The sequence below is a fragment of the Parasteatoda tepidariorum genome, chromosome 5, assembly GCF_982258835.1.
Source record: "Parasteatoda tepidariorum strain Cologne lab strain chromosome 5, Ptep-v5.0, whole genome shotgun sequence".
In the NCBI taxonomy this organism is placed as follows: Eukaryota; Metazoa; Arthropoda; class Arachnida; order Araneae; family Theridiidae; genus Parasteatoda; species Parasteatoda tepidariorum.
Genome location: NC_141759.1, coordinates 79,225,539 through 79,238,980, shown reverse-complemented (window position 1 = coordinate 79,238,980; position 13,442 = coordinate 79,225,539). Strand labels below are relative to the sequence as shown.

Here is a 13,442-nt window from a genome sequence, read left to right as displayed (position 1 = left end):
AAAAATAAAGTCAAAAAGAATACACACATGTAGAAAATAAACATTTAAGCAAAAGAGAGTATTAATATCCAAGTAAGTATCTTTATAGGATTATAATAATGCTTTACAAATTTTGTATTTTTGTTTCGTTTACGGTTAATTATTCATATAATTAACTACATTCAACGTCAAAAATAAAGTCAAAAAGAATACACACATGTAGAAAATAAACATTTAAGCAAAAGAGAGTATTAATATCCAAGTAAGTATCTTTATAGGATTATAATAATGCTTTACAAATTTTGTATTTTTGTTTCGTTTACGGTTAATTATTCATATAATTAACTACATTCAACGTCAAAAATAAAGTCAAAAAGAATACACACATGTAGAAAATAAACATTTAAGCAAAAGAGAGTATTAATATCCAAGTAAGTATCTTTATAGGATTATAATAATGCTTTACAAATTTTGTATTTTTGTTTCGTTTACGGTTAATTATTCATATAATTAACTACATTCAACGTCAAAAATAAAGTCAAAAAGAATACACACATGTAGAAAATAAACATTTAAGCAATAGAGAGTATTAATATCCAAGTAAGTATCTTTAGAGGATTATAATAATGTTTTACAAATTTTGTATTTTTGTTTCGTTTACGGTTAATTATTCATATAATTAACTACATTCATCGTCAAAAATAAAGTCAAAAAGAATACACACATGTAGAAAATAAACATTTAAGCAATAGAGAGTATTAATATCCAAGTAAGTATCTTTACAGGATTAAAATAATGTTTTAAAATTTTTGTATTTTTGTTTCGTTTACGGTTAATTATTCATATAATTAACTACATTCATCGTCAAAAATAAAGTCAAAAAGAATACACACATGTAGAAAATAAACATTTAAGCAATAGAGAGTATTAATATCCTAGTAAGTATCTTTACAGGATTAAAATAATGTTTTAAAATTTTTGTATTTTTGTTTCGTTTACGGTTAATTATTCATATAATTAACTACATTCATCGTCAAAAATAAAGTCAAAAAGAATACACACATGTAGAAAATAAACATTTAAGCAATAGAGAGTATTAATATCCAAGTAAGTATCTTTATAGGATTATAATAATGTTTTACAAATTTTGTATTTTTGTTTCGTTTACGGTTAATTATTCATATAATTAACTACATTCATCGTCAAAAATAAAGTCAAAGAGAATACACACATGTAGAAAATTAACATTTGAGCAAAAGAGAATAATAATACCCAAGCGAAGATTTTTATAGGATTAACAGATGGTTTTAAAAATTTAGTATTTCTGTTACGTTTGTATAATTATTCATATAATTAACTACACTCATCGTCAAAAATAAAACCAAAAAGTATACTCACATGTATCAAATTAACATTTAAGCAAAAGAGAATATTAATACCCAAGCAAGTATCTTTATAGAATTATAATAATGCTTAAAAAAAATTTTTTTGTGTTTCATTTATAGTTTATTCATATAAATTTTTTAAGAAAATAAGTCTGTTTTATTTATCGATTGTGAATATATTATTTATCAATTAGCACCACCTAATTTTAACCAATAAGAGACAACTGTATATTGACAGTTTCAACTAGGTACAGACGTGTTTCAATGAGAGAAACTTTGCGCTAATATGAATGAAAAGTTTTTAATTAACTGCAACCCTTCGTAATACAAGATTGCTGAGGAAGACGGATTTCTAGCTTTTTATCTTAAGAAAGAGGTAATTCGCAAAGTAAATAATAGAAATGTAAGTCTGATACTTACCGACCGATAACACTATTAGTGTAGCTAATATCAAGATAATCTCCAATTATAGATCCACTTTTCGCCCTGGATCCGTTAAAGTTCTATAATATGCAAAGAAAACAAACAAAGGTCAAGTAAACAATATAAAAGCATAAAAATAACTTACAATTATAGTAAGAAAGCACGTCTATAATATCCATAGATATTTAAGCAAATAAGGAAAACTTTGTATTTGAGTAGTAATCTGATTACTTTTAATCCTTTTCATGGTAATAGGGATAAGGATATTTGACACCTTACATGATGCAAGAGAATAAAACATATTAGAACGTATTATGGTCATGTTGAAATTATAATTTTTACACTTATTTTACCTCCCCTTCCTCTATCAATGTTCAATGGAAATGCGTAACAGCATCAAAAACAAATAGACATTGCATAATTGATTCAAGTGTATATTTCAAGTATATGTATATTTAAATCAACTAACTTGAATAACATAACAAGACAAACAAAGTGGTTAACGGAAGCACATATCAAGATAAATTTTGAAAGTATGCCTTCCTTCAAGTTTAAAGCATGTTCTGATTGGTTATAAGTATGAATTAAATATAGAACATAAATACTTGAAAATAAAGAAAAAAATGTTTGTTTCATAAATGAAATTAAAAAAATTAGAGTTATTTCGAGCACTCGATCATAATGCTTTACGTAAGAACGACATCCCGTTAAGGATGAAAAGAGAGAAGGTTAGAAACAAGAAAATGAAGCTAAGTTGCCATCGAGAAATTAATAGGTGAAAAACAAGAGGAACACCGTGTTATCGGAGAGAACGGTGGTGGCCGAAGGAGACATATCAGAGTAGAATTCATATAAATGTGTAATGCAGGGGTGGGGAGCGGATCTGAGATCATTTATGAAAGAATCGTCGCTTGTACGAATGAAATAATAGAACGGCATCAAGAAAATGTGATGCATCATGGCCGAAGCATAGCCGCCCCCTTGTCTACCGATGTTTCCAGTGTTTTTTAACGCATAAACTCCTCATGCATTTTTATTTTATTACTTCGTTTATTTGGAAGTTATACGTGTTCTTGTTTCTAGTTTGTTCTGCTTTCATCATACAAGTAATGTAGTCCTAACGAGAAGTGTCGTGTTTGAGGTCTTGAAATTTCTTTTTTTTTGTTTTTACTTTTCACTTTTAATTTTTCAAATAAATAAAAGGAACCTTTTTCTTATTTTCAAGTGAGTCTTGAGATTATTCGTTTCATTGGTAACACTAGTCAATTTTTTCACCACTGTTTTTATATCAGTTATTTTTAATTTGACTTCAAACTGCTTATTAGAGTGAAGACAATTTAAATATTTTAAGTAAAGCTGATTTTAAACTGAAGCTGATCGTTCTATACATTATAAGTGGATTTCATCCAATCTCTTAGGCTTCTCACACTAACTTCTTCAATCACAATCTGGAAATAAACATAAACATAGAAGTATTTGGACTACTAAGCAAAATAAAATGCACAGTAAAACTAACTTAATATACAAAAAGGAACATCATTGGTGCAGATTATAAGTAACACAAAAATGATCGACGATCTCAAAAAAAAATTTTAAAAAACGGATAGAAATGCAAGGTTTGCTGCGTTCTCTCTAGGAAACTAGCTTTTTAATTCTCATCAATTTTCGTTCAAAGTTCGTCAACTAATGATGCTGCTGATTTGAAAAACAATCAAAATCCGTTTTCTACTACACGTTTGGCATTCGAACTAAAATACTGTTCACACAGGTGTCAAGTAATTTTGTTTTCTAATCACGTTTTGCTGTTACTGCAAATATTTTTTTAATAATTATGATAATAATAATAATGATAAATTAAAAAAAGCTAGTTTATTTTACATTATTACTTGCCGAACTTAGTAACTAATCTTAAAACATCAGGGGAATACAGACCTAGTATTCTAAACGGTATAAAGAAAGCCTCATATCTCAATCTTCTCATTTTTTTTAACCTAATTTTTTAAAATTATATGTGCTTTTTCGTTCCCCTGGCTTATTTTACCTGCTCACCTGCTTAGTAGGGCTTTCCACTGTGCTTCGTAAGGCATCATGAGTATCAAGTAGTCTTTTGTTGGCATCACTAAAAATGAAAAAAAAAATTTCAGAGGTGTTATGTATTTTATAGACCTTCTTTCGTTATAACTAATGACTTTAAATGGAGACTGGTGTTTAATATCTGATGTAGTTTTCTCTAGGAACTACTTAATCTATTTTCAAAAACATTTCTTTCAACTCATTTACGTAACAGATGTGTCTTATCTGACGTCACTTCACTTATCTGTCTACTAGTCATCCATCAATGATCAATGAGTTAGCAATCAATAGGAATATGTTTCTATTGGGATGTGAATATGCATACGACATTTGACTGATTCATTTACTCAGTAATGTAGTTCAGCTGCTGGCTTGAACATTAGTTCACATTGTTAAAATATATACTTATTTTTCCTTTTTCAAAAAGTTTTATTATTAGTTTGTTTGTTTTTAAATAAAAAAACAAAACTTACTTTTATTTTTGATCCAAAAAATGCCTACATTTGAAATTCTAGAAAAATTTTACCTCATTATGAAGTCTTGGGCTCATTGCAAATACGGTATTCAGCTGGTAGACAACGATACGTGCGCGGCAGTTCAAAACTTAAAAAAGAGCAGCGATTGCTCTTAAAATTTCCTTACAAATAGTTTTGAAAGAAAATGCAATTTTTGCCCGGAAAAAATTATACATTTTTTACAACGTATATGAGAATAGTTTTGCACAATAAAAAATTAATTCGCTATGCAAGACTATTGAAAAATTAACTGAAAACTTTAAAGTTAAGATAGTTTTATGTGCACCAACGTTCTGACTTAAAAAAATATTTAAGCGTACAGGATAAAGTTATTTGAATCTCATCACTAGATGAATCGGAATATTTAGGTACGACTCGCTTTAACAGAAAAACTTCACATCTCACGTAGCATCCCGTTTGCTCCCGCTATTTGATACTGCTCAAGCTCTATAAAGAATTGTGGTTGTTTTGGAGTAAACAGCACATCACAGAATTTACAACGGAAGTGTGAGAAATGCTATAAGAGAGTGTAAAATCTCTCTAATAGAGCGATTTAGCACTTTCAGGCAGCATCTCACAATGGTCTGGCACAAGCTTTACAGAGAAAATAAATAATTCACCAGATTTTCGCAGCACTGTGCAGAACTTACATGCGTGAAATCTCTCTCATAAGTACTATAGAACAATCTCAAATCTTTACAGAACTTAAGAATGTGAATTATATTCTTCGATAAGGAATCACTTATGCCCAATACGAGACCACTTATTCCTAAAATATTACAAACTACTAAAAAGGTAAAAACATTTTACATCTAAATGTCCAGTATTTTTTTTCTTACATCCACTATTCTTTAAGCGATGCAGAGCTGAAGTATTCAGAGTGATTCAGCACAGCGGTCACAACCTAAAGGACACATAATGATTGCAAACTGTGTAGCAACCTATGGTCAAAAATGTCATCGTACTCCCTAGGGACCTTTCTCTATTATGAACTAGCTCTTATTGCCCACTAAAACCAGTACTTTTATTTATTTTAATCATCTTAACATTATGCAATTATCATTGCCGAAAATTCCATTTAAATAGGCCCAGATTTAGTTTTTCCATCGTAGTTTAATGATTTGGCTACTAACTTGCTGAGCTCACCAATTTTCGTTATAAAATCAATAAATTACAATAACACGGCTATTTCTGGAGCTATATTAATGCATTTTTAGACAATTATGAATATAAATCATATAATTATTACGATAGTATAGATAAACAAAAGTACCGGTATAAATGCGCACAATCGGCCAGTTCAAAATGGAGAAGTGTAAGCGTACAATGTAATGCTATGCAATTCTCTATCTCTAAGATTTACATCTTACTTCTTTATTAAAATTGTAGCCGCCGTGCTGAATCACTTCGCATATCTCTACTTAGAAGGTAGAACTTAGATCTCAGTTACAAATATGTAGTTTGATTAAAATGTTCATAAGAAACTACTTGTGGCAGTAAAGGTTACGGTTTTCTGTGACAAAATGCAACGCAAATTTTGTACGCAAAGAAATTAAAAAATGTGTTAAAAAATTGCGAGACAGAAATAATGAAAATTAAGTAATTAGTGGAAATTTATTTTATTTTTCTTTTACTATAAAAATGTGTATTTCATTAAGGTTTCAAATCAATCTATTTTGGAATTACCTACTTTAGGGATAAAAATGGAAGAAAATAGTCTACTCAAAAAATAACGCAGCATAAATTATACTTACTGCAACAAGTTTAGCTGTCTACTGAGATGATCTTGTTCCTGCAAAACTTCTAATATTTTTTCCCGCTCACTGAAAATTAGGAAAATTTTCTTTAAGAAGTAGTTTAGTAATATTAACTTTTTAAATGCATGTAATTTAAAATAATTATTATAAACTAATCAACTAATTCTATGCACATTATAAATTATAACCTGTTGCATGATTGACAAGCACTTTTGTGATTAGTAATTAATGGTCAGAATAAAAATCATTTAATTATGATAAAGCAATATATATACATATATATATATATATATATTCTTTTACATTGCGACAAAGAAAGTCCTCATTTTGTTTTTGCATTGCAAACAAAGAATTGAAACCATACATGTTGAGTTGTCCAACCACCGATTCACAGGTACCTCCTGACTGTCAATTTGCTTCGTGTGTGCATGAACTGGATCTTGGCACATGTTCTGGGTCGAGATAGTCTGGTCGGTAGGGCGCTGGGCCCATGTCCACGAGTTCGTGAGTTCGAACCCAGCCGGCCGAAGACTCTCCGTGTAGTATAGTGACTGATGAACGTTAAATCTGTCGAGTCGCAAAAGTCCTCCATGTTCCCATAACAAATCAATTCCTCTGGGAATACTGGATTGGAGATCGATCGTTCTCTGATTCAGGTCAAAATTAATATCTGTGGATGAATGAATGCAGAGATGCCAACTTACTCCGGACAGCAAATATATATTTTCAAGTGGTAGTTTATTAATTGTGATTCTTGTTTCAATAAATTCAATTTAGTAGATTTTTATCCACTGCTATTTCTAAGTAATTCGTAGGTTTATATAGTTCATTACTTTATAGTACTTATTTCATGCTACCTTTTAAAAAGCAAGCAAAAATAATAATTTAATTGCAAAATTTACTTTGTAGTTATTTACCGTTATTTAAATTATTTTGGCGTGTCCGGAGCTGTTGGCATCTCTGTGAATTGGTCCACCCTATAAATGGGTGCGACGTATGGTATGGCAGGAGTCGAATTCTTGGCCATAGATGGCGCCAGTGAAACGCAAGAATCGCACACTCTGCCTTAAATTTGCTCGGTTTCACCAAGCAGGCTTCCCCGTGTGGCAAGAGGCATTAGAACCAACCAACACATTTGCTCTGCGATATCTGAGTATTTTGCTCGCTCCGTACGTTGTTTTTCTGGTATAACATACCGCTTCGAGCAGTTCCCCGCGTTAGTTACGCATTCGAAAAACTGGACATCTTATTTCTATATTTGGTTATAATTCTCCTTTTACTCAAGATATAAAAATGTAAATTTCTATAGCACATGCGAAGAGATAACGATGGAACGATATAGCTTCAATTTTATCGAAGCCAAACTAATTACATTAACCTTTTAATAGGCTTCGCTACTGTATAAGCAGTTAAAAAAACATCTATTTATAGAATTTGATATCAACTTCAAGTGTTTTCTGCAGAAAAAAAGATTCAATGGATATTTTTGTTGTTAAAAAAAGGATTAAAAATAAATGAAAGAAATAAGGTTAAAACGGTAGAAAATATTTATCAATCACGTTAATGGCCTGAAAGGAAATGTGTTTGATTTAACTGTTAACAAACCTGCTAAGTTCACGACATTTTTCTTCGTACATTGTTCGTAACTGTACAAGTTCCCCTCTCATTAACGCAATGCTTGTCTGCGTGTCCAATAAAGACATTCTTAACTGTCTATTTTCGTGCACAGCTTCATCCAGCTTTGTTCTCACTTCGTCCAGTCTTACATCAGAGCGATCCGTTGGCTGCGTTCTCAACCAAGTGTAGACCTGGAAAAAAATTTTAATTCATAGTCTAAAAATATCAAGTAATTACTTTTAGACTTATCAATACGTAAACTCACGATGAAAAAGGGGGACAAAAACAAAGTTTGTTAAAAATAATGAATAGCAAGTTTATATTTTGAATTTAACTATATTAAATATTTCATATATGCATTGAATGAAAAAGGAATTCAAAGAGTGTTTTTCAACTATGTATGTGAAAAACTCTAAAGGAGCTTAAAATCTCTTTATGAAGACTTTTCCATTAATGTTTGGGAGCGTTCAGATGCTATAATAAGAGAAATTTTAAAAACCTTACTCTAAGCTAAATAAAGGAAAATGCCAAAGAACGTTTGAAAGCTAAATCAATTGACTTCTGATATAATTTTACATGCATCGAGAACGTAATTGTATTTGCACAATTTGGAAAAAAAATTAATTTTATTAAAAACCTTAACCGATTTTAACTTTGCAAAATCCTTTATTCGCGTCTCAGAGATTTCAAGATAATGTCAATTACAGATGAAGCTATGGCGCAGAATGCAACTTCAGTCAAGAAATCTCATATTTTTTATTCCATAACATACTTAATCAGATTGTTAATTATCATATTCCTACCATATTGCAATTAACAGCAACAAATATTTCTTTTGTCTTCAATGGCCCTTTAAATTATGGACACAAATTCCTTCGTTTCTGTTAATGAATTTAATAGTTTCTATCTTTAGAGCTGATGAAAAAAGGACTTTTCTAATAAAATCAAGAACGCTCAAGAACTTGGTAATTTTTAGTATTTCATTATTTTACAAGACACCACGAATTTCAAACGCACACTCTCCTTTTGACTATATTTTCTCACTGAATAGCGCTGAGTTCTTTAAATAACCTTAAATCACTTTACCACATCTAAACAGAATACATATGATTTAACTAAGCACTATCTAACAAAACGTCGAAGAACGTATTAAAATCACATGATCAGATTACAAATAAAAGACTTTGTGAGTAAATCACGCTTAATCCTTTTGAAGAGGGAAGGGTTTTTATTAAAAAGACATTTGTAATTTAGACATTATAAAGATTTGGGGCATTCACGTGACGTTACCATCACGCCCCCTCAGGAATGTATATTTTGAAATAACTGCGCGTGCCTACGACCTAGATTACGTAGATTACGCTTTTTTTCTATAACTTTTACGTGCGGAACGGTACGTGAAGTTACTAACTTTCTCTAATACAGTCAAACCTCGATATCTCGAACTTGAAGGGAGCTTGAAAAATTCGAGATATCAAAAATTCGAATTATCGAAAATCGCATGTTATCGATGGTAGAATAAAGAAAAATGCTCTTTACATTATTTACTATTCCATATGTATTCTAAAAACACTTTTTACACTTTCATTTGAAAAAAGATTCAATTGTTGTTTGCTTTAGAGATGTGTAAGAAAGTTTGTCTATAACACTTTCTAAGTGGACTACAGCTTTAAATGTCTCCTCTAACATATTCGGATGCCGCTCAATAAATCTCCTTACAGTGTCCACTGCAGAAAGTGCTTGTTTGTTAGTAGCATTGGGCTGTAAATCTTCGATTTCCTCGTCCTCTTCTTCTGATAGTTCACAAGAAGCTTTCGTTTGAGCGATGATATCATTGTCATCCCACTGACCACACACTGTTACTGTATCATGTACGTTTACTAAGTCATGAAATTCCATGTCATCTAGCTTCATGAGTCCGGTCAATCTGTCCCAATCATTTTCGGTGTAGTTTTCAGCAGAATTAATGATATTGATTGTTTGACCACTTTTGTGATCTTTAATGAATCCAGACTTCTTGAAGTCGTTCATTATCGTAGAGGAAGACACATCATTCCATGCCTTGTCAGCCATTCTTAAAAATGTTCATTTTTTTTGGAATATTTTTTTAATTTTAGAAAAAAAGTTAAACTATTTATGGAGAAAAAAAATTCAAGTTATCGACGGATTAGAAAACAAAGTTCGTGAAATCAAGTTTTTTTTAACATTAAGTGTATAGGAAATTTAAAGGGAATTTTTTTTTCTTCGAGATATCGAAAAATTCGTGAAATCGAGGTTCGAGTTAGCGAGGTTCGACTGTATTTTTGAAAATATAATATACACGAAAAGCACATGCGAAAAATGGTATGTATAGGTTGAGAAGTACATCACTGGAAAATTGTTTAAAAAAAAGATCACGAGATTTATGTACACCCCTGTAGATTCTATGAAAATTACATACTTTTTCCATTAGGGCTAGATGAGTCTGTAATTTATCCAATTCGGTATCCATTCTCGTTTGCAGAGATTTCCTCTCGTCTTCAACTTGCTCTTGAGCCTATGGGGAATGAAACAAAAAGACTGTTCTTCATATCAAACTTATAATTCCTAATCAACTAGTCACGTTCGTAAAGTGAGAAATAAGAGATAGACACCCTAAATCACCTTCAATCTCATTTTCATCTCCGCTTCTTTCACCTGGTTGTCCAATTCCTCTTCCATTCGCTTTAGGTGCTTTTCGTGTTCGAACTTTTCCCTGGATAGAAACAAGAATAAGTTTTTCTTAAATAAGTTTATTGGAAATAAGAAGCTCTCGTTGTCAAACGATGACTACTACAATTATAAAATACTTAGTGGTTGACTAAGTTTCTTATAACAGCTATAAAAAAACTTAAAACTTATAATTGTTGGTTGAAAGAAGAGTTTAATAGAAGAGCTTAAAGTGGCTGTTCTACGATGAATAGCAAATGTTATTACAAAACCAATAAGTCAGTTCAACTAACACAAACAACGTTAGAAACCATTTTTATGGAAAAAATAAAAACCTCTTATTAAAAAAAAAAAAGGAAAGAGAGATATACGATCGAAATATTGTTGGACAAAATTTCGCCCAGAAAAACTGCCATGGGGCAAATTTTTCCCTAGATATGAGAAAAAAAAGTGGGTTAAAATAATTAAATGATCAGGAAATCTTTGTTATTAAATATAATTTAAATTTTAAAAAAAAATGTGTCTTGAAAGTGTATCGTGGACCGAGTCTCGTACATACAGAAAACTATAGTAATTAAATGTTGTGTTTACATAACGTTAATTTTTGACTAAATATTTAACTTTAAAAAATGCTTTAAATATATGCTATAGACAACACTGCATTATATGCTACCAAGTCATATTTTTTCTATGAAATGGATATGCTCTAGTCGCTTTATGTGTCACTTTGTGATGCAATCCAAAACTCAGCGAAGGTGACAAAAAATTTAAAATTGAGATTTTTATATATTTGGCATCTTCGTATTATATGCAACTCATGGCGGAAAAAAATTTACAAATAAATTTTTTTATATCGTTTTTCTGAAATTCTTTTTTAGCACTTATCGCATCAGCGAAGGAAAGAATACATGTATTGAAAAGATGTATGGATTGCATTTAAAAATAATAACATATATTTATTCTTACATTATTTTACAGACTTTGAGTTAATTTTAAAAAAGTAAAATTTATTTGTTGTAAGAGTAACTTATAAAATTTTATTTTGATTTAAATTTCAAATAACTTAACACACGTAACAATGCAAAAATTATCTTTGAAAACAGAAATATTGTCAATTTCTCTCATTTTTATTATTTTTTTCAAAGTCTGAGCAATTTGTATATCATTGATACATTTTCGTTCCACGTAAAACTTAAAAATTTTAACTAACGAAATAGCAGCATGCTGAGCGAAAAAAAGTAATTGTTTAACATTTAATTTATCAAAAAAAATCTGCATGCAATTAACAATTTTATTGCTGTTAATATATTATGTTGATAAAGTTTTTAAATAAATCTGATGGAATTTGAAAGAGTTATCGGGTGAGAGATTAAGAAAAACACAAAATTTAAAATTTGTGTATTAAAAATTTATACTTTTAAAAATATTCTGTATTATCTGCGAAATTTCAGAACATTTTTCTAACTGAAACTCATAGTGATGACATACTATAAATTCCATTTAAAAGTTTTGGGAAAATGTTCTTAAATTTTACCTACAATCGATAATCGAGAAACTTCAGGGCAGTTGAACAAATTTTTAACCTTCTACTAATTTATGAATTCCAGTATATACTTTTAAAAAAAATTTCTCGATTATATGCAAAATTTCGGAACATTTTCCTAAAATTATAAACTGAAACTCGTGATAATGACTAATTACTATAAATTCTATTTAATACTTTTAGGAAAATGTTCCCAAATTTTGCATACAATAGAGAACATATCTCAAAATTACGTACTGAAACTCATATAAAATAAACGTTACAATGAATTCCAGTTAGTACATTTAAGAAAATGTTCCCAAATTGCGAATTACAATGGAAAACATATAAAAATAAACACTGAAACTTATAGCAATGGCAAACAGCTTTGAGTTCTGTATTCAAGATGAACAATATTGGCTTATTTTTCAATGTAAATACATATTTTCAAAACTAATTTCTTATCTACCTTTGCCATGATTCCTCTAGGCGTCCTTTCTCTTCCTGTAATTGATGTAAATTTCCTAACAGTTCTTCTACGGCGCTTTCCAGGTAAGGAACTAGGTGTCGCTGTTCAGACATCTGCAGTTCGTTTAATAACCATTTCAATTTGCCATCATTGCTATAAAAATACATGGCAAAAACAATATTTCAAGGTTGAATAATAACATATTGCAATAACCGATTTTAATGTCATCTAAATTGATAGGCACAACAATAGCAAGATTCACTGGCAGGTTTATGTGACGAAAAATGAGTGATCAACTGGTAAAAACAGAAAACGTTGCCAATCAACAAAAAAAAGTTCTATGGATAATATATAATTATTTGGTTCTCGTGAATTGATAATGTTTTGTGTCGAGGTTGCTACTAATTGATTTATTGAATTTGCAAGCCCTACAAAAAAAATTCTTATTACAGAATTGAAATATTCTTATCCACGCTTTCTGAATATTTAAAATATATTTAGAACAACTTAAAAATCGAGGCAGTTAATCGAGAAATCATAATCCAGGCAAAGAGTTTTTGCGTTCATAAATATATTTTTCAAGCCGAAAAAATAGTTATTATTCATTTTTTATTTATTATCATTGGGTTTACCGAAGGAATGTTTACGAAGTGATTCGAGGTAACCTCATTCACTTAGTGAATTAATATTCCCTAGGTGGATGGGACTTCTATGAATGAACGATTAGCGATAACTGACTTCCGTTAGAAATAATTTTGAACTCATTCTTGATAATACGAAAGGGTTTCTGAGTCAAGTGGGGAAAATCAAAATTATTAGTACAAATTGGAACAAATGAGAACTTCGTTGTTAATTTTAGTCAACCAGATGACTGTTGATTTAGGGTTATTTCTCTGTCTCTCATTCTTTTAACTTTTTTAAAAATGTATATACAGAAAGTAAAAAAAATACTACCCTTTAATTAGTAAACTTATTAGATTTCAAAGACACTTATTTTTATTCACTCGAATTAAA

At 30.0% G+C, this 13,442-nt stretch overlaps 1 protein-coding gene across 2 annotated transcripts in view; it reads right to left on the bottom strand.

Annotated features, from left to right (window-relative positions):
- Positions 1-13,442, bottom strand: part of LOC107452689 (ras and EF-hand domain-containing protein) — a 55,168-nt gene that overhangs the window by 23,216 nt on the left and 18,510 nt on the right. For both annotated transcript variants that reach the window (XM_043046936.3, XM_043046935.3), the window contains exons 2-8: positions 12,429-12,581; positions 10,393-10,483; positions 10,190-10,285; positions 7,738-7,940; positions 6,130-6,198; positions 3,837-3,906; positions 1,785-1,867 (exon numbers count right to left, since the gene is read on the bottom strand). In XM_043046936.3, the coding sequence (XP_042902870.2) occupies positions 1,785-1,867; positions 3,837-3,906; positions 6,130-6,198; positions 7,738-7,940; positions 10,190-10,285; positions 10,393-10,483; positions 12,429-12,581 (765 nt within the window). The remainder of the gene's footprint in view (positions 1-1,784; positions 1,868-3,836; positions 3,907-6,129; positions 6,199-7,737; positions 7,941-10,189; positions 10,286-10,392; positions 10,484-12,428; positions 12,582-13,442) is intronic.